At 36.7% G+C, this 16,897-nt stretch overlaps 1 protein-coding gene across 1 annotated transcript; it reads right to left on the bottom strand.

Moving 5' to 3' along the window:
- Window positions 1-81: 81 nt before the first annotated feature.
- LOC103520460 lies at window positions 82-14,086 on the bottom strand. Its single transcript, XM_026831569.1, has 6 exons — window positions 14,045-14,086; window positions 13,596-13,786; window positions 12,133-12,162; window positions 1,769-1,858; window positions 550-654; window positions 82-149 (listed from the first exon to the last, which is right to left on the bottom strand). Exons 2-6 carry the CDS (start codon window positions 13,781-13,783, stop codon window positions 116-118), a joined length of 447 nt encoding a protein of 148 aa, XP_026687370.1. The 5' UTR covers window positions 13,784-13,786; window positions 14,045-14,086; the 3' UTR covers window positions 82-115.
- Between the last annotated feature and the right edge of the window lie 2,811 nt (window positions 14,087-16,897).

The raw sequence follows: 16,897 nt of genomic DNA, 5'->3' as shown, positions 1-16,897 counted from the left end.
ATTCTTTTTGGAAGTTTAGCTACCATCATAGCACTGTCTCCATCTCTTGTATTTCAGTCCTGGAATTACAAAAAGCATAGGAGAACACATATTCTTTTTGGAAGTTTAGCTACCATCATAGCACTGTCTCCATCTCTTGTATTTCAGTCCTGGAATTACAAAAAGCATACTCTTATAATCGCGAGATTTAGACTGAATGCACACTGGAGAAACGCATTTCTTGAAAGTCTTGAAACCCGTTGCTTGAAACTCGTATCTTTAGTGTGTATTCTTTGTAATCTTTAGGCTTCTCAATTCTGAAGAAAAGGTTGGGTTTTTTCACCATTCGGCGACAGGCAACCCGCCTACTCACATAAACCTTATCTAATCTTCTGAATGGGAGATATAAAGGCCAAGTTTAACTTGTTGAAAAAGCCAACCACAAAATATGTTTTAGACATTCTCCTTAACGAACGTCTAAACCTCGCTGTAAACCACAGTTTAAATCGGTCATCAAAGGGTAAGTAGGGGACAGCCGAGGTGGAGAACATCTCAACCGGTTAATTTTACCTGAAAGTGGGCGACACCGTGTTCATACGACTCGTGAAATCTTTCGGACTGAAGTGACTCCTTTGAATCGGGCGGTTCCGGAGTAGATCGGCCGCTGATATGAATCTGAAATGAGGCAGACAATGACGTCACACTTTTGGATGGGGGGCTTTTTTTCTGATTGTAGCTCAAAATTGAATCTTTCTCAAAAACTGATCAACTTGACTCCTTTGAATCGGGCGGTTCCGGAGTAGATCGGCCGCTGATATGAATCTGAAATGAGGCAGACAATGACGTCACACTTTTGGATTGGGGGCTTTTTTTCTGATTGTAGCTCAAAATTGAATCTTTCTCAAAAACTGATCAACTAAAAAAAAAAAAAATCTCAGATCTTGAGGAATTTGACATGAAAATGAACCAATTTGGATGTGAGTACGAGTGCCAAATGGTCCAAGTACCTATTTTGAAATTTGTTCATTTCCTAAAAATCTTTCAAGTTCCTTTCAGAAAAATCCCTCCAAAATTCTGTGAATAACTTTCTTGCTTGACCTTCATGGCTTTGTTCTATCTAAGGATTTACCTCTAGATGAGGAGTGTGAGTTTTAAAATAATAAATGCAACAAAGGGCATCAAGCATGCAGTGCAAAAAATATCAAAAACGCAAGATACTCATTCATAACAACAGACGAACAAATGCATGATGGGAATAAGAAACAGCAAACGAGGTATGTAATTAATTATCATATGTTTAAATTTTAACTTGAGATAAAGATTTTAATTATTTGATAAGACAAATTTAACAGAAAGTCACACAATACAAATCAACTCCCAAAAAATAGTCAGTAGGGTACAGATCTATGTCCAAAAATATGCAAAATAAAAAGCAAAAATATTAAAAGCAACTGAAGAAATTGTTGGGCCCTTAAAAACCCTCAAACAACTCCATAAACCCATAGATGTTGCTTTTTGCTGTCGCAAAATGTTGCTTATAAGTTCATTTACAGTAATCCTCCCGAGTACTTATACTACATAAGGTATAATAAAATTAGGGCAGTTTAAAAAAAAAAAAAAAAAAATCATTTCTTCGGTCCCAAATTTCCATTTTTTCCAATATTTTCCTTAGCCTGTCACTAATTTATGTCAGTGCGCGGGGTGTTCTTTTGGTGCACCACGAATTTTGAATCTTCAGCCAACCAAAAAGCTACATCAAAAGCTAAAACCAAAGGTGACACGGACTTACTTCTCTGCAGGATTATCAACATTGTTGACTTTTTTTCGAAACCCGCAGCAAGTGGAGGGCGACGAACTTTGTGGCGGGCAATTGTTAACCCTGCGCAGTGGTCGAAAGGAAGGTAAACCAAAAGGGGGAAAAGGTGAAGACGACATGCTGGGAGTTCGGGGTGTGCTTAGCCTCGTGAGTACAATTGATGAGCTACTTTGATCGAGTAGCGACCAGTGGTGGCATTACCAGTGTAAAAATATTACTGAAATATGGCAATTAATTACACACTTAAATGCTGTGATATCCACAAAAATTGTAAAAACGCTCTGTTTACCACAGATAATTCATGATTTGATTTTATTTTCTATGCTATGCTTTCCTTTTCTATTCTATTCTACTCACCCACTTCGGACGGCTTCGACGCCTTTCTCCACGGAGGACTTGTTGAATCTCTTCATGTAGGCATGCATCTCCTTGAAGTATTTGCCCAGGGCAGAGTTAACGTGGCCCTCGGGCGTGGTGCCAAACCTGAAGCTTGGCTTGTGACTGTACGGCTTCCTGATCTGTAAAGGGAGGAAAAAGAGAATTTGAATGGTTGGGTTGGATGGCAGAGATTGCCTAGGGCAATAATCCCGCCTTTTTGTTAAATTTGTACTTTATGTATTGTATGAATGTTTAACAATAAAGAGTTTATTATTATTATAAATGGTTGAACGATGTGAGTTGTGAGTTCTTATTTTACGAGTAGGTAAAGGTAGAAACACACTACTATCACGACACGTGAGCTCATGGGGAGTCAGAAAGATGTAGGTAGTTCAAAGTTTTCCCATAATATTGTAGGTAATCGGAAATGATCCCCGTTCGCTTCGCCACTACAATGGCTATTCCGGTTTCCATGATGGGTACCGTGAAATCCACCACTGATTCCCGTCTGGAGTTGATCACAAGGGAGGTGAGGGCCATGTCCGTCTTCCTATTGACTAGGTCGGCGATGAGGCCGTTCCACTTGCCGTTCTGTGGACAGGAGACGCGAAAGGGTTAATGAGAAAATTTGGAAAAAATAAAGCTGCGATAGGACCTCGTGAGTGTGATCTAAAAATGGACACAAACATTGAAGTTATTGTAGGTAGGTGTTATGTTGACAGCTCACCATTCAGAGGGAAAAAGGACGAAAATTCATTACAAATAAGGGGGTAAAATAAGGGAGTTACTTAGGTAACTGGCACTAGGTACCTAATATCTACTGAATATTGAATAATAGGAAGAAAAATAGTCACTGTATTTTTCAGGATAGGAGAGAGAGAGAGAGAGAGAGGAAGTAAAGATATTATCTTATAGGTAGGTACATACGTATTACGTACATACCCAACATTATGTACAAGTAGGTAGGTACATGGAGAGAAATATGACAGAACACATATTCTTTTTGGAAGTTTAGCTACCATCATAGCACTGTCTCCATCTCTTGTATTTCAGTCCTGGAATTACAAAAAGCATGCTCTTAAAATCGCGAGATTTAGACTGAATGCACACTGGAGAAACGCATTTCTTGAAAGTCTTGAAATCCGTTGCTGGAAACTCGTATCTTTAGTGTGTATTCTTTGTAATCTTTAGGCATCTCAATTCTGAAGAAAAGGTTGGGTTCTCCGACTCCACGGGTTCATGTTAAAATGACCCCTGAATGTTTGGAGACTGTGCTTAAACAGTCAACAAGCATGCTTAAAGGTTAACAAACAGTTTAACATGATTCTGTAGTCCGGATCTCCGACTCCACGGGTTCATGTTAAAATGACCCCTGAATGTTTGGAGACTGTGCTTAAACAGTCAACAAGCATGCTTAAAGGTTAACTAACAAACAGTTTAACATGATTCTGTAGTCCGGGGCATTAAAAATAAGTGAACGATAATTTCATCATACAGGGTGCGATTAAAATCAGTTTCTTTTGCTTGCAAATCTTATAATTATAATCGAATGTGGCAGAGCATTGAGCATTCTCTAGGTACTTTTTTAACTTTTTGCGATGCTACCTCAACCTTTTTCAAAAGAATTGTAAGAATAACCAAATTTCAACCCACAACCCTCAAGAAGTGTGATCCGTTTGCTTGCAAATCTTATAATTATAATCGAATGTGGCAGAGCATTGAGCATTCTCTAGGTACTTTTTTAACTTTTTGCGATGCTACCTTAACCTTTTTCAAAAGAATTGTAAGAATAACCAAATTTCAACCCACAACCCTCAAGAAGTGTGATCCTAATAAGTTTACAAACTAGATCCAAAATAGCTTAAAATAACATGAAAAATTTACATCTGCCATTTTCTACCATTAAGATAATACAGGACTAACTTTATATCGGACCACCCTGTACAATATATAAATATAACGGGAACAATAAACAAAATCCATAGGTATGTTTCTTTGTGATAACTAATAAACATAAAAGTGACCAAAACGCGTCTAATATAACAAACATTGTGAAAATAAAACCAGAGTCACCCCACTATTGGAAAAAGAATTGAAATGTAAATTTATCAAGCAGAAATATTAATACTGAAGTAGGTATTTAATAGTATTTATTATTTACATCTAATAATTTATTCAACCAAGAAAGTAATTTTCAACTTTCTGGATATTCTAGGATAATTAATATTTCATAGGTACTTAGCTACTTAGGTAGATTTAAAGACTCTCGTAAAGATTTCAAGATTTGGCACATTCCGTGCCACTCACCCTTTCATTTTGGTAGGTATGTAGAATGCACTTTTTATTTTATTTTTATAAGACTGATTAATAAATTGTTTAAAATTAGGATAAATTGATTTTTTTTTTTTTTTTTCAGGAAAACAGGAAAATAAAATTACAATAGAGTTATAATTATATCACATTTAAAAACTAGCTTAAAATAAGTAGGTACCTACCTAGTTACATTTTTGATACCTTAGAATACCAACATTTTTGATACCTTAGAATACCAGGAAACAAATCAAAATAATAAAATAAGTTGACTAGTAAAAATTAAAATCATAAACAAACAAATATTGTAACCATTAAAAAGGTAAGGAACTAATTAGGGATAATGAGATAAGTAGGTACATGATTAAAAGTAAATAAAAGTAAAATTACTTGTAATTTCATTTGAATATTTAAAAATAATGATAAGGTAAGTAAAACGTAATTACCTTTCCTTCAGGTTATTTTTTACAATACCAATTAATAAAACTTAATAATGGCATTTGGGGAAGTAAATTGAAAAGGAACAAAACGTACCTACTGTTATAATAATACCTAGATAAAATAATACTGATAAATTAAAATGCGGAATGAATAATGAGCATTTGTTTTTACATCATTGTACATGAACCAAATCGTTCGGCCATTTCCCCCCCGGACAGAAATGACAAAACAAGAGCTTTCATGGCATTAGGCTCTCACGACAGACCAAAACCAAAGATCATGATGCAATCAATACCGAGGTAAACAGACTTGAAAGGAGAAAAGCTTTGTCTTGGATCAAAAATCATATGTCTTTCAACATGACCAATATTTTAACGGGATACTTTGTCAAGTAGCATAACTGGAGAATGAATTAGAATACCTTGTCTTCAGACACTTGACCGATAAAGCTACTTGGCATAGAGATAGAGCATTGCTCATTCAGAAAAGAAATTAAGGGGACAAAATTGTAAAATCTCATTTACGTAGGTCTGATGGAAGAAGTATTTTATTTATATGAGTTGTAAACATTTTTATGGTTAAATTATGTTTAGAAACAAATCAATAATATTGATCCAAGCTCAAAGCAATTAGGTATATCACTAAATTAAAAGTAGGGAACAAAAATAGACATGAAAATTTAAATGATTTTAGAAGTTCAGGTTTTTTTTTCCTCTTTAAATTAAGCTTTTCCATGACAATCTTTAATTATTTCTAAAATAATCGAAAATTTTCATGTCTTCTCTGAAAATTTTAATAATATGAAAATAAATAGGTTATATGACATCACATTTAGTAAAGAAGCTCACCCACAAAATTATTTTGTTTATTTTAATAATTTATTATTTTGGCATGTTTAATAGCATGATTCTCAAATAGTGATCTCTTCCATCCATGGAGCTATAAAGAAGCTCCTTGATTCCATCCAACTAAGAATGTTATTCTGAAGAAATTTTGTGGGCGAGGTCCTTCTTTGATTAGCAGAGCATATTTTCAACCTTAATATTGTCCAGTCTGAATCGTGTGATCTGCTCAATATTAGTAGATTATATTAGTAGATTTTTAATAAATAAGTAGGACCTATTTATATGTAAAAAGTAATTAAAAAATCATGCACCACTATTATTCCTAGATCCTAGATAAATTATACCCAAGTAGGTATGTAAAATGGCCGAGGGCCCATTTTGAAATTTAGCTTTATTCAATTATAGATTAAGCCATCTGAATTAGTTAAAGACTTTGAATCAATCAGATGGCTTAATGCCAAAGTGCAACTCGGACATTGTAGATACCTATTGGTATTGATGTATATTCTAGCATTACTAAATTTACAATCAATAATTCATAATTTTATTGGGCTGGCAGAATTTTATACGTTTGTACCTATAAAGTCATATTAAAGGAATCGGGGAATGCTATATATTTCCAAATAATGTGATTTACCTATTATTACATGCCAAAAAGGACCTTAAATCAGGAGTTTCTTATTGTCAGATAAATGGATAAAGAAAAAGAAGAAATATTAAATAGATATGTAATTTATCGGCCATTTTACATACCTACTTGGGTATAATTTATCTAGGATCTAGGAATAATAGTGGTGCATGATTTTTTAATTACTTTTTACATAAATAGGTCCTACTTATTTATTAAAAATCTACTAATATAATCTACTAATATTGAGCAGATCACACGATTCAGACTGGACAATATTAATTTACATGTCTGGGGAAACGAACAATACCTACTGCTTTCCTAATAATTTAGGCATTGAAAAGTATAAAATGATTTACCTATTATTACATGCCAAAAAGGACCTTAAATCAGGAGTTTCTTATTGTCAGATAAATGGATAAAGAAAAAGAAGAAATATCCAATAGAAATGTAATTTGAATTGTGCCCTTCCTTCCCTAGATACCTATTTATAATTCAACTTCAACATTAGGTCATCATAATACCACACTGTTTTCTTATTTATTTTTATACCATGTCACCAAAGCTTTTTCGTCCTCTAAAATATGAAAGATTTTCTCGAGGTTCCTTTATTTCAAAATTTTGGCACTCATTATAAATCCCCTTAGTGATATACCTATAGATAAATTCTCTATATCTGGGTTTACAATGTTGTCACTGTATGCCAGTGTGATATCTGGCAACGCACCATTGTAAGTCCAGACTTTTAGTTAAACCTCTAAAATTCTATTGAGTATTAAAACTTTTTGTTAATTTTATATTAAAAACTTTACAATTTCAAACACATTTGACGTCACTGCATCCGTAGATGTCATGCCAAAACTCACTGGTCTCACACACCCGTGTCCTTGGCCAAACCGATGATTATGATTGGCTAATCTTATCAAAGTTAAAATGGACCAATCAAATTGTATAAATTTTTGGTTTACCTTTTTGTGGTCCCGCAGCTGAATATGTGTTAAATTTGGTCTTTTTTAAATCGCTTTTGGTCGAACATTTATGGATGCAGATTATGATGGCAAATGTGCTGTTTTTATCGACCCTGTGGGTTGTTCCTATAAGGTATATATATGGTCTACATATTTACAAGTGTATAATGTATCACTCTCACATTGGATAAAATGCATTATTTAAATTTTATTTCATAAATACAAAGATGGCAAATGAAGAGAATAATTATATTATTATGTCTAAAAAAGAACGGTGTATTTACTTTCTATTTGGTACTTTGCATGTGGATCAAAAGGATCATACTAAATTTTTAATTAATGCAAGAAGAATAAATTCGAAAAGAAAAACACATCCTTGTCAATATGTTTTAACATTAAAAATAATTCAAATATATTCAATATTTTGGCACACGTAATAAAAGTCATGAACAAAATATAAATTAAGTAAAATAAAAAAAAGGTATGTAATTGTAATAGAAACACTTTATCTCCGACTCCAGATGATAGCGCACGTATTTGAAGTAGGCGTGTTCCACCACGAGCAGCACTAGCGCCAAGACCACGCCCCTTACTGTTTCCGGACTTGCCCGACTGATGAGAGTTCACATTCCGGAATTATCCGACCGATAAACGGAATACCCGACTGATAATCGGACTTACCCGACTGATGAGGGCGCAGAAGTTCGCCTTGTCCGTCTTGGCCAGATGGTGGCGCACGTACTTGAAGTAGGCGTGTTCCACCACGAGCAGAACTAGCGCCAAGACCACGCCCCCCATGAGGAGGAGAAACGCGGACAAGAACTGTTCGAGGGCGAGCGGGTCGGAGGACTTGTGCTCCTGTTTGCCCGGCTTGCAGGTCCCGGTCATCCAATAGCGACGCAACCGCTCGAGGTCACCTGCGAAAGAAAAACATTGAACCAATACTATGATGGATTTGGTAACACTGTACACGTTTTTTTTTTTTTTTTTTTTTTTTTCTTATCCTATAGAAAGGAAATTACTAATCCGGTCAAATTTTCGATGGTCAGTTTTTAGTGGCAAAAAACGTTTTGAGGTCCCTAGTTTGAGATACCCTAGTTTGAGATATGACAGACTTTAAGAAACATGCCATACCGTTTTCTCGAAAGTCCAGCAGCCGTTTGTTGAACATTTGAACATACTTGGAGTTCCTCGGGAAAGCTAGTCCGTAGCCGGACTTGGCATACCAGGAGCCGACCGTTAGGAGACGGCAGTCCTCGTCCTGAGAGACCAAATAGTCCAACACCGTGCCGTCGTAGATGAAAGCGTCCAGCTCTCTGAAAATAACCAGGAGAAAGTGGCTCTGAGGTTGATAAACAAGGGAAATTGGGAAATCGTTTAATTTGTTCTGTATTATCAAGAAAGTCCGTGGCCGAGTAGGTATCACACTAGGCTGGCACGCCGGAGGTTCAGGGTTCGACAAATAGTCCAACACCGTGCCGTCGTAGATGAAAGCGTCCAGCTCTCTGAAAATAACCAGGAGAAAGTGGCTCTGAGGTTGATAAACAGGGGAAATTGGGAAATCGTTCAATTTGTTCTGGATTATCAAGAAAGTCCGTGGCCGAGTAGGTATCACACTAGGCTGGCACGCCGGAGGTTCAGGGTTCGATTCCCTGAGGGGTCAAAGTTTTTTCGGTTGTGCTGGGAGTTCGGGGTGTGCTTAGCCTCGTGAGTACAATTGATGAGCTACTTTGATCGAGTAGCGACCAGTGGTGGCATTACCAGTGAAAAAATATTACTGAAATATGGCAATTAATTGCAAAGGAGGCACTTAAATGCTGTGATATCCACAAAAATTGTGAAAACGCTCTGTTTACCACAGATAATTCATGATTTGATTTTATTTTCTATGCTTTCCTTTCCCGTTCCGAGAACGAATCTTATCTGTTTGGGATACAGTTTGTCCGTAGCGAGAATCGAAACCCGCGAGTTAGCGCCTTAGCCTAAAAACCAAGCTTACAGCTAAGCTTAGAACATAGAAGAAGTAGGAGGAAGCGACGAATTCAATCTCTCCAAGTTATCTAGACTGACATTAACAGATGTTGGTTAACAAGGCCTTCGACACAGTCCGATCAGACCCGAAGGCACCCGAACTCACCCAGAAACGCGGTGGGGGAAATGATTCCCGTTCGCTTCGCCACTACAATGGCTATTCCGGTTTCCATGATGGGTACCGTGAAATCCACCACTGATTCCCGTCTGGAGTTGATCACAAGGGAGGTGAGGGCCATGTCCGTCTTCCTATTGACTAGGTCGGCGATGAGGCCGTTCCACTTGCCGTTCTGTGGACAGGAGACGCGAAAGGGTTAATGAGAAAATTTGGAAAAAATAAAGCTGCCATAAGACCTCGTGAGTGTGACCTAAACATGGACACAAACATTGAAGTTATTGTAGGTAGGTTAGGTGATAGGTAGGTGTTATGTTGACAGCTCACCATTCAGAGGGCAGAAGGACGAAAATTCATTACAAATAAGAGGGTAAAATAAGGGAGTTACTTAGGTAACTGGCACTAGGTACCTAGTATCTACTGGTACTGAATAATAGGAAGAAAAATAGTCACTGTATTTTTCAGGATAGGAGAGAGAGAGAGAGAGAGAGAGAGAGAGAGAGAGAGGAAGTAAAGATATCTTATAGGTAAGTACATACGTATTACGTACATACCTAACATTATGTACAAGTAGGTACATGGAGAGAAATATGGCTTCAATTTGTAGGATTACATTTGTGTGTTTTCGAGAAAAGTTGGGGATTTTCTCAATAAAATTTCAATAATGGAAAATGCGACTCCCGAGAGAAAACATCTCTCTCTCTCTCCTTTCTTCACTCTTTCTCCTTCCTTCCCTCCTTCCTTCGTCCTTTTTTTTTTTTTTTTTTTTTTTTTTTAATCAGATTTTGTAACCAGTGCACTAGAAAACGCCATGTGCAATCGACCCTTTTTTAAGAAGGGCTTTTATTTTTGTTGGATTTTTTTTTCTTTCAAATAAAAATATATAATTTACAAATTAGAGATTTCCATGGAGACAGCAGCACGGTGATGAGCATGTTGACGTGAGGGGGGAAGTTGAAGAGGTTCTAAAAAATTGGAACAAAATATTATTCTGCCGTAAAAAAAAAAAAATTCCTCCTAACCCCCCCTCCCCCATACAAAAAATTTTTTTCCCCAAAAAAAAAAAAAAAAAAAAAAAAAAAAAAAAAAAAAAAAAAAATAGTCTAAGGGTGGATTTGACCAATATTTTTTCAGACCCTAGAAAACCTGTTGAGCTAACAGCCTGTCAAATTGATTAAATTCCATTTGATTTGTTTAGGCTTAGCATGGTCGTTAAGCTAACAGGCTGTTAGGGGCGAAAAAGGTTGGTGATATTCACAATAATAATTTAATATGTAATAATCTTTTTTGTGAAATCCACAATAATTTATTTACCTAAAATCTCTTTTGTGAACCATCATAAATATGGCAACTTTCAATATTAGTATCTTTGTTTTGAATAGTTAAAAAACGCCTTCTAATCTAATTTTTTTGAACTCTTCAAGCTTCCCATTTCAGTATTTACATTTCAATGTTGAATGTTTGCCTAAAATTCAGTCTTTCATATTTCAGTTTTTTTTTTTTTTCCAATATGAACTTGAGTTTGGGACCATTTATTATTTTAGAGATCCTACTAATAATCTTATTTCATTCTTGCTCATATTCAACATGTCCATGCTCCATAAAGCGCCTTCAATTTTAACTTTTATACAACCCGCTTTACATATTCTTTCTCTTTACCCTTAGCCCATAGGGACAAGTCTGGGAGACCCTTTTAAATGGACATTTTATTATTTGGGTTTATTTTTTTATTTTTCTTTTTCAAGGATTTTTAAGGATTTTTACCAGGCGAAAACAAACACAAGGCAAAAGACTGAATTTTAGGCGTTTATAAAAAATAGAATGAGCAGCATTTCGAAAAAAAGGGAAAATCATTTCAGTTATGTTTTAGTTCTTCAAATTAATTTTTAAACAATTCTAATACCTACATAATATCTATCGCGTTCACAGGAAAGCTTCTAGAATTGTTGTGATGAAGCTGTGTGATGTGCAATTTCTACAGTTTCATGCTCGCTCAGAACACATATAGTGATCTCTTCCATCCATGGAGCTATAAAGAAGCTCCTTGATTCCATCCAACTAAGAATGTTATTCTGAAGAAATTTTGTGGGCGTGGTCCTTCTTTGATTAGCAGAGCATATTTTTAACCCGGAGAAGTGCATCTAATCTCAATGTAATAAATATTTTAAATTGTATCTTTAGAGCTTATTTTCTGCGTTAGCAAGAAGAAAATTTTGGTATTTGAGATTCTGAGCCCAAGATAGATACAAGATGTACAGTTGTACACGTAGGTATTTTTCCTCTCTTGTATCTACAAAGTTTTGAAAACCTCTTATCTCGAACAGGCACACGTCTACTACCATTTTTCCCATTAAAAAATATGCTCTTTGTTTTTAATTAGTTTTTTTCCAAGTCTCAAATGTATTTAACTTCTTTCATAGGTTAAACAAGAAAGAAATGTAAACATGATCAAGATTAACCAAATGAGGAAGGAAAGAAAATATGGAGAAAATATATGGAGTGGTGGGTGCAGAAATGTAAAAAAGTGGTGATGAAATGAATAAGGGTGTTAAAAATAGAGGTAATTTAGGGTGTTTCAAAGAGAGGGAAATTTAAAAAATGGGAACTGTCACCAAACGTACATTGGAGAAGATGGCGCATCGGAGTCAGATCTGCGTAAAAAAAAACAACAAGGGATTTCAAAACATGTGTTAAAAACCAGAGGAAGTTGAAGTGTATGTCCAAAAGATCAATTAATTGTATGTTCACTTTGGCGGATCGCACTACCCACTTATATTCCCATCCTATGGATCCAAGGACAGCCATACACTATCAGGCAGTCCTGACAGGAGGACCTAATCAGGTGTAACTGTCAGGTCTACCTGATAGTGAGTGGCTGAGCTAATATGGTATGATCCTTATGGTGCTCTTTTATAAAGTTACTGGTGTCCCTTTTGAACGTTATAGAAATATAGTTTGTATCTAAAATACTATTGAACGCCCAGTATATGCTTTATTTATGCTGTCACCTAAGACTCTTATGACAACATTTCAAGTCCTATTTTGCCAATGTGTTGGAGAGCCCAAGATAGATACAAGATGTACAGTTGTACACGTAGGTATTTTTCCTCTCTTGTATCTACAAAGTTTTGAAAACCTCTTATCTCAAACAGGCACACGTCTACTACCATTTTTCCTTTAAAAAATATGCTCTTGGTTTTTAATTAGTTTTTTTGCAAGTCTCAAATGTATTTAACTTCTTTCATAGGTTAAACAAGAAAGAAATGTAAACATGATCAAGATTAACCAAATGAGGAAGGAAAGAAAATATGTAGAAAATATAATTATGGAGTGGTGGGTGCAGAAATGTAAAAAAGTGGTGATGAAATGAATAAGGGTGTTAAAAATAGAGGTAATATAGGGTGTTTCAAAGACAGGGAAATTTAAAAAATGGGAACTGTCACCAAACGTACATTGGAGAAGATGGCGCGTCGGAGTCAGATCTGCGTAAAAAAGAACAACGGATTTCAAAACATGTATTAAAAAAAAAAAAAAAAAAAAAAACAGATCTGCGTAAAAAAAAACAACGGATTTAAAAAAATGTATTAAAAAAAAAAAAAAAAAAAAAAAAAAGATTATGGATGAAGTGTATGTTCAGTTTGGCGCATCGCCAAACTACCCACTTTTATTCCCAAATTCCCATCCTACTGGTCTAATATGGTATGATGCTCTCTTTTATAAAGTTCAAGGATTACTGCTGTGTCTTTTGAACCTTAAGCTGTGTCCACCAAGAGTTGTCCGGCCATCGATCGATCTTAGAGACCTTTGAGCACCAACAGTTTCAGGTATGTATTGAGCTGTTAAGACCCTACGCCCCCCTCAAGATTATGGGAATCAACCTTATTTGTATATTGTATACTGTCAGCTAAGACTAAAAAGTCCTATTATGCCAACAGTTCAAGTCCTAGTTCCCCATCCGTGGCACAAGCACCTGCTTTTACGGAGAGATACACCATCCATTGAATACTTTTTTATATGTATTGAAATTTGTATCGAATAACAAATAAATGGGAACTTGTTAAATAAAATGTGTTGTCCAACTCACCGTTTGACGGGCTTGATGCCGTGCTGTTCGAGTTGCTTCTCCAGTTGTTTCACCCTCACCCGGGCGAGATCCAACTCACTACGGATCTTCCACAGGTGGGAATCGCATACCGGGTCCTTGCAGCGGTGTCGACGCAAGATGTCCTGGGCTTTGTACACGGCACCCTGGAACGTGAGCGACTGACCCATGCTCTGGAATGGGAAAATATCGGGGTTAGGCGAAAAACAATCTTTTAAGGCTGCGTCAAATATAATGTGGGATTTTTATCTTTTGTAGTGCATAGCTAGCTTTATGGCCGCTTGTATTACCAACACGACTTTTTAATTTGTCAATGAAACTATTGCTATTGCTTCCGCACTTACCCGACTGATAAGGGCGTAGACCTTTACTATTGTTTCCGAACTTACCCGACTGATGACCGGACTTACACGACTGATGCCCGGACCTACCCGACTGATGAGGGCGCAGAAGTTCACCTTGTCCGTCTTGGTCAGATGATAGGTTCATACGACTCGTGAAATCTTTCGGACTGAAGTGACTCCTTTGAATCGGGCGGTTCCGGAGTAGATCGGCCGCTGATATGAATCTGAAATGAGGCAGACAATGACGTCACACTTTTGGATTGGGGGCTTTTTTTCTGATTGTAGCTCAAAATTGAATCTTTCTCAAAAACTGATCAACTAAAAAAAAAAAAAATCTCAGATCTTGAGGAATTTGACATGAAAATGAACCAATTTGGATGTGAGTACGAGTGCCAAATGGTCCAAGTACCTATTTTGAAATTTGTTCATTTCCTAAAAATCTTTCAAGTTCCTTTCAGAAAAATCCCTCCAAAATTCTGTGAATAACTTTCTTGCTTGACCTTCATGACTTTGTTCTATCTAAGGATTTACCTCTAGATGAGGAGTGTGAGTTTTAAAATAATAAATGCAACAAAGGGCATCAAGCATGCAGTGCAAAAAATATCAAAAACGCAAGATACTCATTCATAACAACAGACGAACAAATGCATGATGGGAATAAGAAACAGCAAACGAGGTATGTAATTAATTATCATATGTTTAAATTTTAACTTGAGATAAAGATTTTAATTATTTGATAAGACAAATTTAACAGAAAGTCACACAATACAAATCAACTCCCAAAAAATAGTCAGTAGGGTACAGATCTATGTCCAAAAATATGCAAAATAAAAAGCAAAAATATTAAAAGCAACTGAAGAAATTGTTGGGCCCTTAAAAACCCTCAAACAACTCCATAAACCCATAGATGTTGCTTTTTGCTGTCGCAAAATGTTGCTTATAAGTTCATTTACAGTAATCCTCCCGAGTACTTATACTACATAAGGTATAATAAAATTAGGGCAGTTTAAAAAAAAAAATCATTTCTTCGGTCCCAAATTTCCATTTTTTCCAATATTTTCCTTAGCCTGTCACTAATTTATGTCAGTGCGCGGGGTGTTCTTTTGGTGCACCACGAATTTTGAATCTTCAGCCAACCAAAAAGCTACATCAAAAGCTAAAACCAAAGGTGACACGGACTTACTTCTCTGCAGGATTATCAACATTGTTGACTTTTTTTCGAAACCCGCAGCAAGTGGAGGGCGACGAACTTTGTGGCGGGCAATTGTTAACCCTGCGCAGTGGTCGAAAGGAAGGTAAACCAAAAGGGGGAAAAGGTGAAGACGACAAAAAAAGGGACTAAAACGGACCACCAGGTCGGTACGTACGATTGACTATAGTAGGTCCATTTATGGTGATGAAAGCTCCGAAATTTTATTAAATAGCTTGTTATATTTTTACTTCGTCAACATTTTTTGGGCAGACCTAAAATGATTTTTGTGACCTTAGCATTTTCGGAGCTTTCAGGAGGTAGGTACCTCCTACCTTCCATAACCCAAAATTTTTTGGTCCACAGAAAGATGCAGTAATGAAAATATTAACAGAACTAGAAAGAGTAGACTCTATGGCAGTAACGGTCTGAAGTACAGATATTTTAGATCGTCCGCTTCCTGATCTGTAAAGGGAGGAAAAAGAGAATTTGAATGGTTGGGTTGGATGGCAGAGATTGCCTAGGGCAATAATCCCGCCTTTTGTTAAATTTGTACTTTATGTATTGTATGAATGTTTAACAATAAAGAGTTTATTATCATTATTATTATTATAAATGGTTGAACGATGTGAGTTCTTATTTTACGAGTAGGTAAAGGTAGATACACACTACTATCACGACACGTGAGCTCATGGGGAGTCAGAAAGATGTAGTTCAAAGTTTTCCCATAATATTGTAGGTAATTTCGTTCAGCTACACTACTATCACTTCACGTGAGGACAGTGTGGCTATCATGATCTCCACATCCGTGTCTTCATCCAGTAGACCTAGGAATGTAGCCGCCTCCCTTGGATGGGTCCATAGGACCAAGGGAGTGTAGTCTTATTTCTCCAGCAACTAAAAACCTAACCACCTAACTAACTAACTAACTGACTAACCAACACATTTCGTGGACTTACTCGAACATCATCCACTCCAGTAAACTCGTGGAACTCTTCCCGGGTTATCATGAAGGCAGCCAAGTTGGCAGTGTATATGGCAAGGAACACCACGGCGAACATAGCCCACATGTTGGTCATGAATCTGAAATTAAGAACCCGAGTGGTTTAGAAATGAAGTAACTGGACTACCTACTGGCCTGAAGTAATCCGGGCTCATTCGATCTTAGCAACAATACTAAGTAATACAACTTGGGTTGTATTCCGATTTTCTTTTCGTCTTTTTCTTAAGATGTGTCCAGAATAGTCGACGGCCGTGGATCGATGTCGACCGAAACTGTCCACACTGCTTCGAAAACATAGTTGTACATCGTCAACTATGTGTGTAGACAGCTTTATACGAGTAGATACCCACTGGCGTATATCCTAACCCCAGTTTAGGGGCACCGCAGGGACACATTCAGGCTTCAAGTGCCTTAAATTTGGAGCATTCACTCCCCCGTTAGGTATATTCTCCCAAGGCCCCCCAGACAAAGTCTTGCAGGAGGCCCCCGAAAAAATTATACGCCACTGTGGATGCCGTCTCTGATGGGTTCCGGAATGGGTACTAAAGGTAACTTCGTAGATTTGTTAAAGCTTAACCTATCCTTTAGGACTGTTTGCCCCTACAGTCCTACACTTACGCCTCAAGTGGGATTTTTGTGTATGGGACTATAACTTACTTGGCGGTGAATCCTTTCGGAGTGTCAATGTGGACGGCGGCTTGAAATAGAACCGCCCACACTAGCCAGTATGTTCGAAACAGCGAGAAAC

The sequence above is a fragment of the Diaphorina citri genome, unplaced genomic scaffold, assembly GCF_000475195.1.
Source record: "Diaphorina citri unplaced genomic scaffold, Diaci psyllid genome assembly version 1.1 scaffold3652, whole genome shotgun sequence".
Classification (NCBI taxonomy): Eukaryota; Metazoa; Arthropoda; class Insecta; order Hemiptera; family Psyllidae; genus Diaphorina; species Diaphorina citri.
This window is presented reverse-complemented; position numbering and strand designations above follow the sequence as displayed.